General features: G+C 32.2%; 1 protein-coding gene across 1 annotated transcript; it reads right to left on the bottom strand.

The window, feature by feature from the left end:
* Nucleotides 1-3277: 3277 nt before the first annotated feature.
* Nucleotides 3278-7425, bottom strand: LOC120070338 (peptidyl-prolyl cis-trans isomerase FKBP62-like). Its single transcript, XM_039022269.1, has 13 exons — nt 6993-7425; nt 6803-6889; nt 6138-6398; nt 5972-6046; nt 5814-5894; nt 5527-5721; nt 5312-5398; nt 5045-5220; nt 4836-4961; nt 4593-4739; nt 4369-4496; nt 3611-3731; nt 3278-3519 (listed from the first exon to the last, which is right to left on the bottom strand). Exons 1-13 carry the CDS (start codon nt 7180-7182, stop codon nt 3466-3468), a joined length of 1728 nt encoding a protein of 575 aa, XP_038878197.1. The 5' UTR covers nt 7183-7425; the 3' UTR covers nt 3278-3465.
* Between the last annotated feature and the right edge of the window lie 8189 nt (nt 7426-15614).

The following is a 15614-nucleotide window of genomic DNA, read 5'->3' as shown; positions in this document are numbered from 1 at the left end:
TAACTCATTTAATATATATGTAATTTTATTTGGTCGAGAACAAACAAAATTGCTAAAAATGAATATATTAAAAAAAAACAAACGGAAAAATTTTCCTTGCGGGGAACTCGATCCCCGTGAATTCCCCACTAGGAATCCTCGCTCTAATCCCTGCGGGGAATTTCACGGGGATGGGGAATGAAATAGGGGAAGGGGATGGGAAGGAAAAACCTTCCTCGTCCCCGCCCTACCCGTTGGGCATCTCTAAGTGGGACATGGACAGAAGAGCTCGCAGACCACAATTTCAAAAGGGGAATACAACGACTATAAAACTAATTTCAAATTGGAGCTTGCGCTAATCAAATAAAAAAGGAAATCAATTTCAAAAATGGAGGAAAGTGACCCGACCCGACCCACGAATATCACTAGAACATAAGAGATGTTGAAATCAAAGTCGTTGGAAAGGTAGAAGAAGAAAATACCTACAGACAAACTTATTTGAAGAAGCTTGAAAACCTAATTCAAGTCGATTGCAAAGCAACGTGGGAGATGACATGTTTGGAAAAAAATGTAGGTATCTTGGTGAAATCACCGACAAGACTGAGGTAGCTGAACTAACAAATCCAGAAAGAAGAAGATGAAGAAGAAGATTGTGTGAGTGACAAAGGAAATCATTAAAGGCTAGTTGACATCTCATTCACAGTCATTCACGAGAGAGAAGAAGATAAAGCAATACAAGGCGAATTATTTTATGATTTTTTCACCCATATTCCTTTTACCGAATCGACCCATTACCCATACTTTTTTAACCTAAAACAACCCCAAAACCAATTCCAATTTAGAGCCCATTTCCTTTTATTAAAGCTTTCTGATCAATCCATACTCAAAACCACTACAATACATATGGCCCAACCTAAGTCAAATTTACTTTAAACTTTGAAACTAAGATTTTCTTAGACTTAGTTATGCTAGCAATGGATTCCTCGAGTAACATAATTCTTGGATTAATTCACGATGATTTTATTGAAAAATTTATTCCATTTCAAAAGACAAATCTTGGCTCAACTTATGCAATTTACATGTTATTGATATTAATTGTTCAAGAGTTGTTTACATTCAAGCAGCTTACCTTTTTATTCATACCTTCATTTTCTTTTTAAACACAAGGACAAGTATTTTTCGGAGGGATAGTAATGTGGCAGGATTAGAGTAACTTAGAGTATCTTGGTCAAATATTTGATTTATGAAAATTAAAATTAATTTTCTTGACTAATTAGGATTATAAGTAGTTTCTTTGGTTTATTAGGATTAGGATTAGAATTAGTTTCTTTTATTAATTAGAATTAGAATTGGTTGCTTTTCAATTCTCGATAAATAGAGAGATTGTCTCCTTGTTTTGATAACTTTTGATTCATTTGAATAAATTTTCTCCTAATATCCATCGTTTTAGTTTTTAAAATTTAACTGAATTTTCTAAAACATTGACAAGAAATAGAGAAATACATTTAAAGGTGGAATGGATGTTACTCAAGGGCTATTTGGGATGTTGAGATAAGATATGGTATAGAGTTCATATGTTTGTGGAGTCTATATATTGTCACGTTCATATGTTTATATTTTAGGTATTTGAGGTATTAAGTTAAGTTCATATATCAGAGATATCCGGTATAATTTTTTCTGACACAAATAATTTATTATTTTTATGGCAATTATTTTTGTTTGAAAACTTTTTTATTCAATAGTTCTTACGACTTTTTTAATAAATTATGGATTGCACGATATATATATTTTGTTGAAGTTTTGGAGTCTACGATTTACTTCTAAATCATGCATTTCAAACCTTTTTAATTTAAGCAATTATTTTACAAACTTGTACATATAGTTATATTGAATTTATTGGACCGAAACAAATATAGATTTATAATGTGAGTGAAATATCCTCGAAATGTAATTAAACTATAATGATCCTATTAATGTTGTATTACATTAACGACATGAAAAATATATACCAATGATCACATTCTTCGACCTAATTATATGATACAAAAAAACTACATGTCCCACAAATAGTCAAGTGCACACACATAAATATATCACATAAACGTCCATCAAAATCATAGATATATTCGACAATTTTCTTTTGCCTCCTGAACTCCAATTTATAATCTTTTTGACATGATACAATTTATATTTGAATGAACTTCGAAAAATATTTTTCAAGAAGTTATTTTCATTAAAGCACTTTTCGATAAAAAAGTGTTTGAAGCAAAAATATTATGTGTTTAATACCCTTTTCCAAGAATGTTCTTGTATACAAATCTCTTTGTTTGTTATACGTTAAAAGTGTTCATATTAATGTCAAATTACTATAAAAATGACTATAAAATACTATGAACTAATAATTCAAGATGACTGTTGTCGAAGGTCATCGAAATTGACCATCAATAGTGGTATCGAATGTGGCTAGAGCTGATTACCAAAATGGTAATGAGAGTCAATAATGATGAAAACTAAAATTGAGCGTGGGTGGTGATGAGATAGATGAAATTGTTAACAAAATACAAGATTTCTCTCCCAGATAATGATTAAATTTAATAAATACACATCCTCACCTCTTAATTTTCAAAAACTAAAAATAAAAAATCCAAGAAATCAGCCGATGAGCTTGTGTCGTTAACGTTAGATGTTTCTGTATCTACTACTTGACTTCTCATTTGGTAACAAATCCTTTTTGTTTTATGTTTTCTAAGTTCATGCTTAATATTTTCCCCCTGATTTTCTCGCTGTTTCTTCTTTAGAAAGGCATTTGAAATCTTGGTCCAAGTCCCAAAATAAAAATCATTTAGATTAACTTCGCATGCCAAGCTTCGAATTATGTTTTGAAAAATGTCTTATTTGGGAATAAACAAATATGAGTTCTTAAAACAATAAAATAAAAATAGGAAGACCCATCAGACAGGACCTAAAAACTAAAGACAAAATATGGATAAAAAGTAAATACGTACAGAAACAACAAAATGTACAACAATTTTTTGACTCCTTACACCAAGAAGTTCGTTGCCCAAAACACTTATCTCTCTACATGCTTATATATGAATGTATACCATTGATCAGGAAATACCAGGTCCACATCTAAATGTAAATTTAACTTGGAAGTTCTTCTCTTCAACCGGTATATTGTTTTAGAGTTTCAAAGACTTTATTCAATCATTAACAAAAGCCCATGTACCTCAACAATTGCAGCAAATTGAATATTGAACAAGTCTCAAAACCATGAATAAAAGAAAGCAGGGTAAAATATATGGAAAACAGAAGGATTTTTTATTGTATTCTCTCATCTGAAAGGAGAATGGATAAAGCAATGCACAAGCACTCTTCAAAACACTGAGTTATTATACAAAGTGTAAACAAGACACCAATACAATGCTATGTTCTCCAAACACAACACCTCGTTATGCATAGGCTTAAGTATCAAACTACTGGCCACTAAGCTTTGCTATCAATGGTCATTGGCACTGCCTCCTGCTTCCCTGCTGAATTCTGCAAACCATATATGCAAAGTCTCATGTCTAAAGAGGATTCATTACAGAATAGAGTGATACAGAAACATTATTTATTTGATTTAACTTACTGCAGACTTCGCCTGCTCCAACTTGTTCATTTTTGCAAAAATGTTGCCATAAAACTGTGCATCTCTCTTGTTGTATTCCTTCACTTTCTCTTTCAACTGTCTGTATTCGATCTTCACTTCCCTGTATTAACAATGTAATGATACACAACATGAGCGCTTGAATAACCAAACATGTTCTGCTATTGTCAACCTACTCGAGGCCCTTGTCATTGAAAGCTACTTATAAACAAGGATGTTCTCGTCCTATGAAGCAGGGGTGTGCTTGTCGGAGTTTTTATTTGTTCATTCTTAATTTCAGCGTCTAGAGACACGTTTGAGATACTCCCTAGACATGCTCGGATCTTTGTTTTTTTTTTTCTTTCATGAAAATGGTCCAACCTCCTATCTTAAGCCCAAATAGCTCAAATCAATTATATGCCGTCAAACTAAGAATAAAACAAAAACAAAAGGAAAACTCTTTTTTTTAAAAAAAAAAAAAAAACCAAAGATTAAAAAAAACATTAACATAAAAAACTTATAAAAAACTAACCTAATCATTTTATCTCATAATTATTAATCAACCTGACATTTTATGCTCTTTGGTGGATCGCATTTGGTATTTTAGGTTAAAGTTATTTATATATATCCTAAAAAAATAATAATTAATAGATAAATAATAACTTATTCCCAATATGTCCTAATTTTGTTTTTTTTCCCTAAAATTGGCTTATCCCCGTGTCCTTGTCAATGTTCATGCTTCTTAGTAGTCGATGAATTACCTATTATCTGGGTCTATTTCAAGGGCTTTCTTGATATCCTGCTCAGCAAGATCAAGATCAACGAGTTGAATATATGCTTGAGCCCTTCTATAAAGAGCTTTCACGTTCCTACTGTCCAGTTCCAACACCTGTTGATCGAGAAATTAAATGTGTTTGTTAAGAAACTAAGCAAATGGATCTTTATTATGTCAAAAAAGATGAGATAAAAGAATCACAGGGCGGACCTTTGTACAGAGCTTCTCTGCTTGTTTGTAGTCTTTGACTTTCAATTTGCAAGCAGCGTTGTTGAGGTTGCACGAAATCTTTAGCGCCTTGCTCTGTTGCTTCTCCTCATCGTTGAAAGAAGTATCATATTCAATGTAGCGCACAGCCTACCATACAGATTGATGGTGGACAACAAAGTTAGCCAATCTCTCTTCAATGAGAATTAGTTACGACTTCAAACTTTTACCGATCCATACAAATACCTTTTCATATCTTCTTGATGCTCTGTCATATTTTCCAGCTCTGAACAGAACATTTCCTTCTTCCTTCTTTTTGCTTGCTGCTTCTATTTTCTCTTCTGCTGTGCTGAGATCCCAAGATTCTTTTTCCTGCAATAACAAAAAGTTAATATCAGTTTGATGGAACATTTTCTTGTAAGAAACCTGGCAACAAGTGGATATTTCAGACATACTTTGACGAATGAAACTAGCTCAACTTCGTAATATACAGTTGAGTTTGCAGGAACCACAGCTAGATCTTGGGATGAATCGGAAGATCCAAATGCATATTGTGGATAAATCATCACCAAGGCAATTTCTCCCTTCTTCATCTTTCTTACAGCCAAGTCGAGTCCTTCAATGACTTGTTCTGTTCCATATTCCAAATTATAGCTCAGTTGGTAAAACCATAATGATCCAAAACCTTCCATACTCAGAGAACATTACCAAGATCAGTATACCTTCGTCAGTTTTGAACTCAAAAGGCTTCTCATCATCACCCTTCTTCGTAAAAACCGTCCCGTCAACCAGTTTGCCAATGAGTTTCACTGGCAAGAACAGAAGCTCACTGTATTAGCTACTTAATCAAGAACAGGAGTTCAATGTATTAGCTACTTAGATTACAATTTAAATCATTAGCATTTCTCGATCAACTGAAGTAGTACGGTTATGTCACCTTGCACCACTGCTCCCTCATTTGGCTGATCATATCCTTCTCCCTCCTTTTGAGTCTTCTTCAGGACCTTCTTATCCTTAGTAACCTCTGTAACAGTTTTCCAAGAAACCAGTTGAAGGGTTATCTGAAGTGTGGCATTTGGAGGCACAGCACCTTCTTCTCCAGCTGCAGGCCTACCAGACTCCCCAAATGCATCTGTTGAATGATGAAATAACAAGTAAGAATAAGCACGTCCATGGATTCAAGCCACAAGAACCAGAGAGAAGAGAATGTGTAGCTTCACTCACATTGTGGCCTCACAGTCAACAAAGCTTTCTCTCCCTTCTTCATCGTCTTCACAGATGTTGCCAAGGCAGGACAGAAGTACCCTACACAACCAGAACAAGAAAATTCAGATACCCTTCAAATTTAAGACAACAAGATTCGAGGCGCAATGAATACTTACCCTTTCCAAGGGTGAATTCGACACCATCAGATTTTGAGATCAGAGTACCATCCTCTAGACGAGCCTCATAAAGAACTGGAAATATCAAAGAAAGTTAGAAATACTTCAAAAGCTAAGACTATCCATATGAGAAGGGAAAAAAAGTAGACTGAAATGGATAACGCACCCGAGACTTCGTCTAAATCCTTCGGTTTGTCCCAACCGTCTCCTTTAACAAGGATCTTCTTCAAGATTCCTCCATCTTGACAGATGTCTTTGACACTGTGCCATGAAAGTAGCTCAACGTCAAATTGAAGAGTAGCGTTCGGTGGAATTGTTGGAGGAGAGCCGGACTCTCCATAGGCCAATTCAGGGGGTATCGTGAAAACTGCATTTTCACCCTTTTTCATTGTTCTGATACCTTCATCCCACCCTTTAATTACTTGCCCTGGTTGAAATAAATAACGTGATATGAGCTAAACGACCACTGTATCAAAAAACAAATGGAAGACCGACTAGAAACGATCATGGATGACGAAAGATCAACAAAATTCCAATAAATATACCCCTAGCTCGATCTTTGCAACTGAATTCAACTAAGCAGACTTTCCAACCGAAAATCTAATCCAGAACTGTAACGTAGAAGCAAATTTCGACACAGTTGCTATCATCAGATAACTTCAAATTTACGACCATGGATTACGAATGATCAACAAGATTCCAATAAATATATCGCTGGATCAATCTTTGTATCCGAGTTCAACTAAGCAGACTTTCCAACCGATAATCTAATCCAGTATTGTAACGTCGAAATATGATCGTCACATAACTTCAAATCACAAACGAAATTACCTTCCCCGAGCTTGAACTTGAAAGGCGTTCCTCGGTCACGGCTCGAATCAAATTGAGTTCCATCAAGAAGGGTTCCCGTATAATGCACTGGACAAAAACAAACACAAGTCCTGAATTAGTAACATTCAATACGAAAATCCCAATAAATTCAAGCATCAACAAGAAATGAATCGAACAATCGCCATTTTACCTTCGACTTCATCGCCAGTGTCAGGAGTTTCCCATCCTTCACCTTCTTTAACAAGTTTCTTCTTCAGCCCATTCTTTCCAATCTCCTTCTCTTCGCCAACCTTCAGAACTGAGCTCTCCGCTTCATCCTCGGGAAAACCCATTTCCTCGTCCACATTGCTTGCAGATGGTAACTCAAAATCGTCCTCCATGGCGGGAAGAATCAGCAAGAAATGAACGAGTGAGAGAAATAAACGAAAAGGGATTGGAATTCAAGCAAGAAAGCAAAATGCGAGCAATGTTAATGGCGATCGATTCTCGTGGTTTGCTCAACGGGAAATGGAATTTATAGTGAGTGATGGCGATGAGAGTCTAGAGAGTTCTACGATCTGGCGAGTTCACGATGATTCCAGAACCAGAAATCTCTCGTTTTTTCTGGTTCTTTGGGACGGACTTAAATAAGAGGTTTTTCTTTTATTCTTCTTCTTCTTTCTTCTTCTTCTTTTTTTTTTTTTTTTTTTTTTTTTTTTAATTAATTTATTTTTTATTTTAAATTAATTGATTGATTATTTATTTATTTATTTATTATTACTATTATTTTTAACACCAAATCCACTTTGGGTTAATTTAGAATAATCGGAATTTTAAAAATAATGAATATTAACTTTTTACTGTGATTATATTTGCTATTTTTTACTCTCATTTCGTATTTGTGATAATTATTATTGAGTTAATTTGAGAAATAATGATGTTTTAGAACTTAATTAGTTAAAATAGTTGTTTTCAAACTATTTAGGAAAAGAAGATTTTTTTTTTTTTTTTATCTTTATTTGAATGCATTCATTCAACATTATTTTATTCTTTTTTTATCGGTTACCTTAAATGCATCTAGATGCATTCAAATAATTAAATAAAAAAATAGAAGTTTAAATGTCAAATCGGTTTGAATGCGATTGTTCAAAAGACGCATTCAAAGCGCGTCAGACCACCTCGTTGACCGTGGTAAAACTTTTTGAATTTTGTCATTTTCCAGTTCACTTTTCTCTTAAATTTTAGGTATTTTCCCCCTCAATTCCTTCACATTCTTCCTCCATTTTCTCCATAACACCTGAGAAGCATTTTTTTCTCCCATCTTCTTCATATTTTCTCCCGAAACAACCATCCTTTTTACCTCTTTTTCATATTCCTCCCCCGAATTTGATAGTCATCTCAATTTCTACCATCTTCCTCACCCGTTCATATTATTATTTTATTTTAGTGCAACATTTTTTGGTAAGTTACTATATTTTTGTTATTTAATAGAAAATTAAGTTTCTTATAATCTTGTACTGATTTTTTATTATTATTATTATTTTGTTTATAATCGATATTATTTTGGAAAAATATTCTTAAAGGTTTTTTTTAGTAAGGTGCAACATTTTTCTTTTAATTAGTTGATATATTTTTGTTATTTAATAGAAAATTAAGTTTCTTATAATCTTGTACTGATTTTTTATTATTATTATTATTTTGTTTATAATCGATATTATTTTGGAAAAATATTCTTAAAGGTTTTTTTTAGTAAGGTGCAACATTTTTCTTTTAATTAGTTGATATATTTTTGTTATTTAATAGAAAATTAAGTTTCTCATAATTTTGTACTGATATCTTTTATTTTGTTTAGCGTGGATATTATTTCTGAAAAAAAAATCTACAACAGATTGTTCAAAGGTTATGCATTTGATTATTTACTTTTATTTGAAATGATGTAATGAATATTGAATATTTGAATGTTACTGTTATTATTAGGGGATTTTTAAATATAAAAATTTGGGTCAAATTATTTACAATTTATAGAAAAAAAACATTAAGAATAGTAACACCCAACCAACCCCAAAAAATGATGTAAAATACCAAAAAAACCCACCCAGACAAAAAAAGGGAAAAGACAAGATCTGATTAATTAACCCGATTTTTCCCTCCAACGAAGCGCTTCATCTCCTCCAATCCCATCATCTCTGTTAGTCATTATTATTATTATTATTATTATTCCATCACGCTGCTTCACATTTTTTTTCTTATTTACGTCATTTTCTTCCATCTAAGTTGCTTCATCTTCCCTCATTTTTTTTATTTAGGTTATTTTCTTCCATCGACTCTGCTTCATCGATACTGCTGCTTTTTTTTTTCTATTTACGTCCTTTTCTGTCCGTTGTTCATCTCCATTCTAGTCTGTCTTGGTCCTTTTCTTCTTCCACTGCTACTTCTTGCGGCATCTTTCTTCTACCACTACATCAATAATTACTCAACATCAAAAAGTAACTCTTTTCTTTTCTTCTTGTCAATTTATGAGTGATTATAGTTATTAAGCCTAATTTTTGTTTTGTTTAGTGGTAATATTTATTAACCCTAAATTTTAGGTACAAATGGTAAGCAACATCAAAAGGAAGACACTTAAAGGAGAAGAATCATCAAAAAAAACAAAAGAAGATAAAAACTCAAAAGGGAGAACAAGGAAAACTAAAATTGAAGGTATAAACAAACTATGATAGAAATTGATAGTGGTATATCCCTGTCTATCAGTTATATGGACTTCTTATATATGTTCGATAGCTACTATAAAAAAACTGCTATCATTGTCTATCATATTTCATGGTTTGCAATAGATAGTGATAAGAATCTATCATTGTCTATCAGTTATAGATATCTACAAATGTTTATTAAATGATAATAATGAGTGATAGTTTTCTATAAACATATATCACTTGTTTATTACTAATATTTATATGTTTAAACAGGTGGAACACGAACATGAACATCGAACAATAATGAAAGACTAGAACAAGCATTTGAAGATAACAATATGCATATGATTAGATGTAATACAAATTATAAAAAACCAATTAGATGATAGGAATTTAAATACTTTTAGAAATGGTCCTTTCGATTACTTTCTAAATATAAAACTTGAGAAAATGTCCACAAGTTTCATAAACTACCTTTTAAGAAAACAATGCATCACAAATAAGCCAAATGTTTTGGCTTTTAACTTTAATGAGCATATAGCAGAGTTTGGATTAAAAGAATTTTGTTTAATCACAGGTTTAAATAGTACTCAACTACCATCAATAGGTTTAGAAGAAAAAGAACAAATTTCCAAACTTAGAAAAAGAGTCTTTAAGAATGGTGATTCGATTGATAGAAAGGACATCGAGAGAAGCTTTAATTTTCTACATGATTCTAAAAGTGATAGTATCAAGGTTAAGTTGGCAAACCTTATTTTCTTAGAGTCCTTTTTAATCCCTATGCAAGGACACAATGTTGTTAATTGGAAACATGTCGACATATTGGACAATGAACAAGTATTTAAAACTTATCCTTGGGGGCGATTGTCATATAACTTGACATATGTGTGCTAAAGAGGTACGCATCCCTACATTTATAGAGAGGATCTGGGGTGTACGAAAGAGGTACATACTCAGTGGGTTATGTGTATACGAAAGAGGTATCTACATAACTAGATGTACGAAAGAGGTACATACTCAGTAGGTTAGGTGTATACGAAAAAGGTGTATACTTAACCAGGTATACGAAAGAGGTACACATTCAGTGGGTTATGTGTATACGAAAGAGGTGTATACATAACTAGATGTCGAAAGAGGTACATACTCAGTAGGTTAAGTGTATACGAAAGAGGTGTATACTTAACCAGGTGTACGAAAGAGGTGTATACTTAACCAGGTGTACGAAAGAGGTACACATTCAGTGGGTTATGTATATACGAAAGAAGTGTATACGTAACCATGTGTACGGAAGATGTACACATTAGGTGGGTTATGTGTATATGAAAGAGGTGTATGCATAACCATACATATGTAAGAGATTGTGTTTCCTTCGGGATTCATCAGAGGTTGTGGGTCCTACGGGACTTACTAGAATAGTGGACATACTTAACTACAGTAGGATAGAAATAAGTTTTTCATGTATATATGTGTCCCATGAGAACTAGAGCAGTTTATATGTTCCACTAGGGATAGGCATCTAGAGGACATAGATGCCTAGCCTGACCCCAGTAGTGAGGTTACTTACTGTGTATTTTATACTCACCATTTCTCATATTTATGTTTCAGGTAAGAGTAGAGACGCACCGGCGAATGACAAGCGAAATTCGTGAACGAGCCACTGGGATCAATTTTATGCTTCCGCTCATGAGATTTAAACTTATTTTCATGTTTTTCTTAGCCTTCAGTGTTGATGTTTAAAACTTACTATTAAGAATCGCTTTCAGATTTATTTATTATCAGTTATGATTTATAGGTACCCTACCATTGTTTTTAATATTTGAAATTAAATGCAAAGTCTTTTAAATTTACCTTATTTAATTAGCATTTATTTCACCATAACAGAGTGTCGTTTTAAGTTCCATGCATGCATGTGTTTAGTAATGGTCTAACTTAAGTCCTAAAGGGTCGGGTCGTTACACCTTTGGAAACCCCAAAGACACAGGAATTAACAATAGAGTTTGAGGAAGATGATGGAAAGGAAAAGGTTTGCTTCGTCTCTTAAGCAACTTTGTTTCCTTTGTTAAGCTACATTGTCATGAAAGTTAATTAGATTTATCACTACCCATCAGTGATAGACACTGATAGAATGTCTATCACTAATAGAAAATTTTATCACTTTCTTAATTCTTATGTAACAATGACACATTACATTATATTATTGCAACAAAATGAACTTAAGTTGTAGAACATCTGGAAAAACTGATCATGTTCACCAGAAGGTAAATATCTAAGTTGAAATCTAAAAGATAGGCTTTTGTCAGGAAGTGTCTATCACTGATATACGTTGATAGAATTTTATCAATGTCTATTAGTGATAGACATTCCTGATAGAAGTCAATGAGGTCAATCATTGTACATCAATGATAGACATTGATAGACTGATAGAATTCTATCAGTGTCTATCATTAATATACAATGATATATTTCTATACAATGAAGGAAAAGGGAAACGTACAAAGTTTAGACCAAAAGTATTAGATGATGATAGGAAAATTGTCAATGAGAGGTCTAAGAGAGAAAGGAAACACACAGCAAAGGAAAAGGAAATGGACAAAGCACCTTCTAAAAAGAAGAAAAAAACCAAAACGACTTCATTGATGGACAATGCTCCAAGCTTCAGCTTAAACATCTCTAAACTAAACTCTCAAACTCAATCTCAACCTTCTCAATCTGAATCTCAACCTTCTTAGACTTAATGTTAGAACTTGATTTTAAAATGTTATTGAAAAAGACTACAACACTACTAACAATGAACTATATTATTTTGTGAATGTTACAATACCAATGAAGATGGACATTGATGATAGAACTACATCTCTAAGAATTCTAGTTTATATTAATGATGTTATCTGTTATGATTTTATCAGTTTTACTTTTATATATATGATGGATAATATTCTAACAGGTACATGATGAATAAACCACTATCAAATATATGTTCAATGTAATTCTATTAGGTACATCATGAATTCTATCATTGATAGACAATGATAAAAGTCTATTAATGTCTATTAGTGATAGTCTATCAAAAAGGAAAATGATTTGTAAGCTCCATTTCACTTGGAGAAATAACTGCTTGCTGGAAGTTAGTTTTAATTGTGAGTTCAATCCAAGAAAATATGCAATATTATTCTGGGTCATGGTAGGCCTTTGCTCTCCTCGAGTCCTCTCGACTTCACGGGACATCCCGATATTTATTCAATATCTGCTAGTTTTTGCATTATCTATTGGACCTGTTTATGGAGCTTTGTTTCTAGTTTATTTTGAGTACAAAGAATGAGGAAGTTCAACCACCATTTTTTACTTGAACTATTTACGAGAGTTTAAGCAGTCATTTGGAGCATTTTTGCAAGAGTTTGGATTTTTATATTGTGAATTTGCTTATCTCAAACTGTTAATTTGACTTTTGGAACTTATTTTTTGTTTGACAATAATATAGATTTAAACATTGATAGACAAGATAAGCAAATTCGCAATTGAAGTCTATAAATTCCACAGTTAACTGATACACATTGATAGACTTCTATCAATGTCTATCAACTCTCAACTCAATTACTATAATGCTATAATACTTCTAGTTCCAGTGTCTGATGCCAAAACTGAATCAACCATACATAATCCTAATATTGCAACAACTTTTACATAAAAAATTAAATCAATATATAAAGTTTAATAACCAAAATTGATGTACTGCATCACATGGTAAAGAATAAACACTGACCATTAGACGAGTTTAGTATCAATATCCATGATTGGTTCATCAAGTATCTTCATTTTCATAATAGCAGAAAAATAAATCTCTCTATCATTGATATACACTGATATCTTTCAATTATTGTATATCAACACAATGGTATATCAGTGTGTATAAATGATAGACACTGATAGATGTCTGTCATTGTATATCGGTGTGTGTATAAATGTGTATATCACATGTTTTAATCTATAGAAGAAATATAAACAAAAAAATTCAAGAATTTTATTCATATAAAGATATCGTTCCATTCACTTACAAACTCGATAATAGAACCAATCAAGGGGAAAAATAACTTTCATAAATTTTAATATCAATATATTTGGCAATACAAAGGAAAAAAATGGAACTATAATTATAACATCATTGATTAATTTGGCAAAGTTTGCAAGTCCTAGTATTGTGATCTTTAAAATGACAACGACTACATCTTAATGAACTACTTTTAGCCTCACCTATTTATGGAATCCTTTGTTTTTTAGGTCTTCCTACTAAACGTTTAAAAATAGGAGGTAATGCTCTAATATCATCATCTAAAATCCTCCAATTTGAATGGACTCCAACAAGTCGAACACAACCCATATATATCGATGACAACGCACTTGAGTAATAATAATTAGATACATAAGAATAAGTATTCATGTTAAATAGCTGAAGAACAATAAGCGCATGAAAGCATGGAATTTCATCAAAATCTCATACTCGACAGTTGCAAAATCCCAAATTAAGCTTTAATAGGAATTGTTTATCATCATCCATTACTGAGTAGTCAACGTTGTCGATAGGATGAACCTAATAAATCAAAATGGGAAAGAAATCAACACATTACAAACATACCAAATATAAAAAGTTATAGAAATCTATCAATGTTAGTGATAGACAGTGATAAACTTCTATCACTGTCTACTACACTGAATATCACTCTCCTATCAATTTTATAAATAACTCTTACCATGAAACTTCTTGATTGTTCATGTTGGTTGCGTAATATATTCTCAGCCCAAGGAGTCAAATTTTTTTTTATTGACAAATTAGCTTTCCTTCGGTCATGAAACCATTTTTGTAGTAAACCTCTAATTGTATCGAGTAAACTTGCAACAGGTAAGTTTCTATTCCTTTCAAAACAGAATCTACACACTCTGAAGGGTTTGTTTTCATCATTCATACATTCTTTTTTTGGAGAAAATGCATGAAACCACTTCTCAAATCCTACATTAATGAGGTAACTTCGAATATTTGGAGAAATTGACTCCATAGATCTCATAATAAACTTGAAGTCATCAAGAGTATAAGATTTAGCACAACTAAAGTAAAATTGGTCAATCAAAGGATCCTTGAATAACTTCTTCAAATTTCGCATAACATGTTGAATGCACACACGGTACTTAACATTGTTAAACACACTTAAGACACCTTTTGGAATGCTCAAATATTGATTAGAGACAAGGACCAAATGTTCTCTATCCCCTAAACTAGTTTGTATATGTTCGAAAAACTATTTCCATTATGCATCATTTTCATAATCTATGATAGCAAACACAAGGAGGAAGATATTGTTGTTACCATCTAGTGTGGAAGTTGATGGTAGAGTGCCACCAAAATTAGACTTCAAAAACGTGTCATCAATAGATATGGTAGGTCTATAGTACCTCCACCCCTCAATAGATGCACCAATAGCCACGAAACAAAATTTAAAATGTCTATTTTCATCAATCTTTAAAGCAATATATGTTACTGAAAAAATAAATGAAAACAATTATATTAGTCACAATGGTAACAAATCAATCATTGTCGATCATTGGTAGATAGACAATGATAGATGTCTATCACAGTCTATCTACAATACACAGTTATGTAAATTTTATAAGAAGAATACTTCCACTACTACAGAAATTAGATTACGTGATGTTTTTCCAATGTCAAGTAAAGGGTATACCTGACGCTTAAAAAAGCGTCGAGTATTCCACTATCAAGTATAATGTGATAACTTCATTCCAAAAAAACATCAAGACAAATGTTTTTTTTTTATATTTTTGTGTCAAAAAAGATAATACACTTGACATTGGTGGTATGTCAAGTTTATTGATTCTTGACATTGATTACGTATCATATATGATAACTCTGACATATTTTTACTTGTCAAGTGTATGTCTTCTTTTTTTTTTTTTTCAAATTAAATGCCCCAGTTGATATTCTCATTTTCTGTCTTGTATTTCAACAATACAATTACATCAACTAAATAAACATTATACATTTAAGATCTATTAACTCAATATATTCACAAATCCCATATGTTCAAATTATAACAATATTTCTCTTTCAGATGTACATGCACAAAATAAAATCT

The sequence above is a fragment of the Benincasa hispida genome, chromosome 1 (genome assembly GCF_009727055.1).
Source record: "Benincasa hispida cultivar B227 chromosome 1, ASM972705v1, whole genome shotgun sequence".
In the NCBI taxonomy this organism is placed as follows: domain Eukaryota; kingdom Viridiplantae; phylum Streptophyta; class Magnoliopsida; order Cucurbitales; family Cucurbitaceae; genus Benincasa; species Benincasa hispida.
Note: the sequence above shows the minus strand (reverse complement) of the source record. Positions and strands in the feature narration are given on the sequence as shown.

Excerpts from the sequence above, each read along its gene's own strand:
- LOC120070338 (XM_039022269.1), bottom strand. The coding sequence starts at position 7,182 with ATGGAGGACGATTTTGAGTTACCATCTGCAAGCAATGTGGACGAGGAA. Across the intron at positions 6,890-6,992 it reads CACTGGCGATGAAGTCGAAG|TGCATTATACGGGAACCCTT; the intron begins GTAAAATGGCGA and ends GTTTTTGTCCAG. Across the intron at positions 6,399-6,802 it reads CAAGTTCAAGCTCGGGGAAG|GGCAAGTAATTAAAGGGTGG; the intron begins GTAATTTCGTTT and ends TATTTCAACCAG.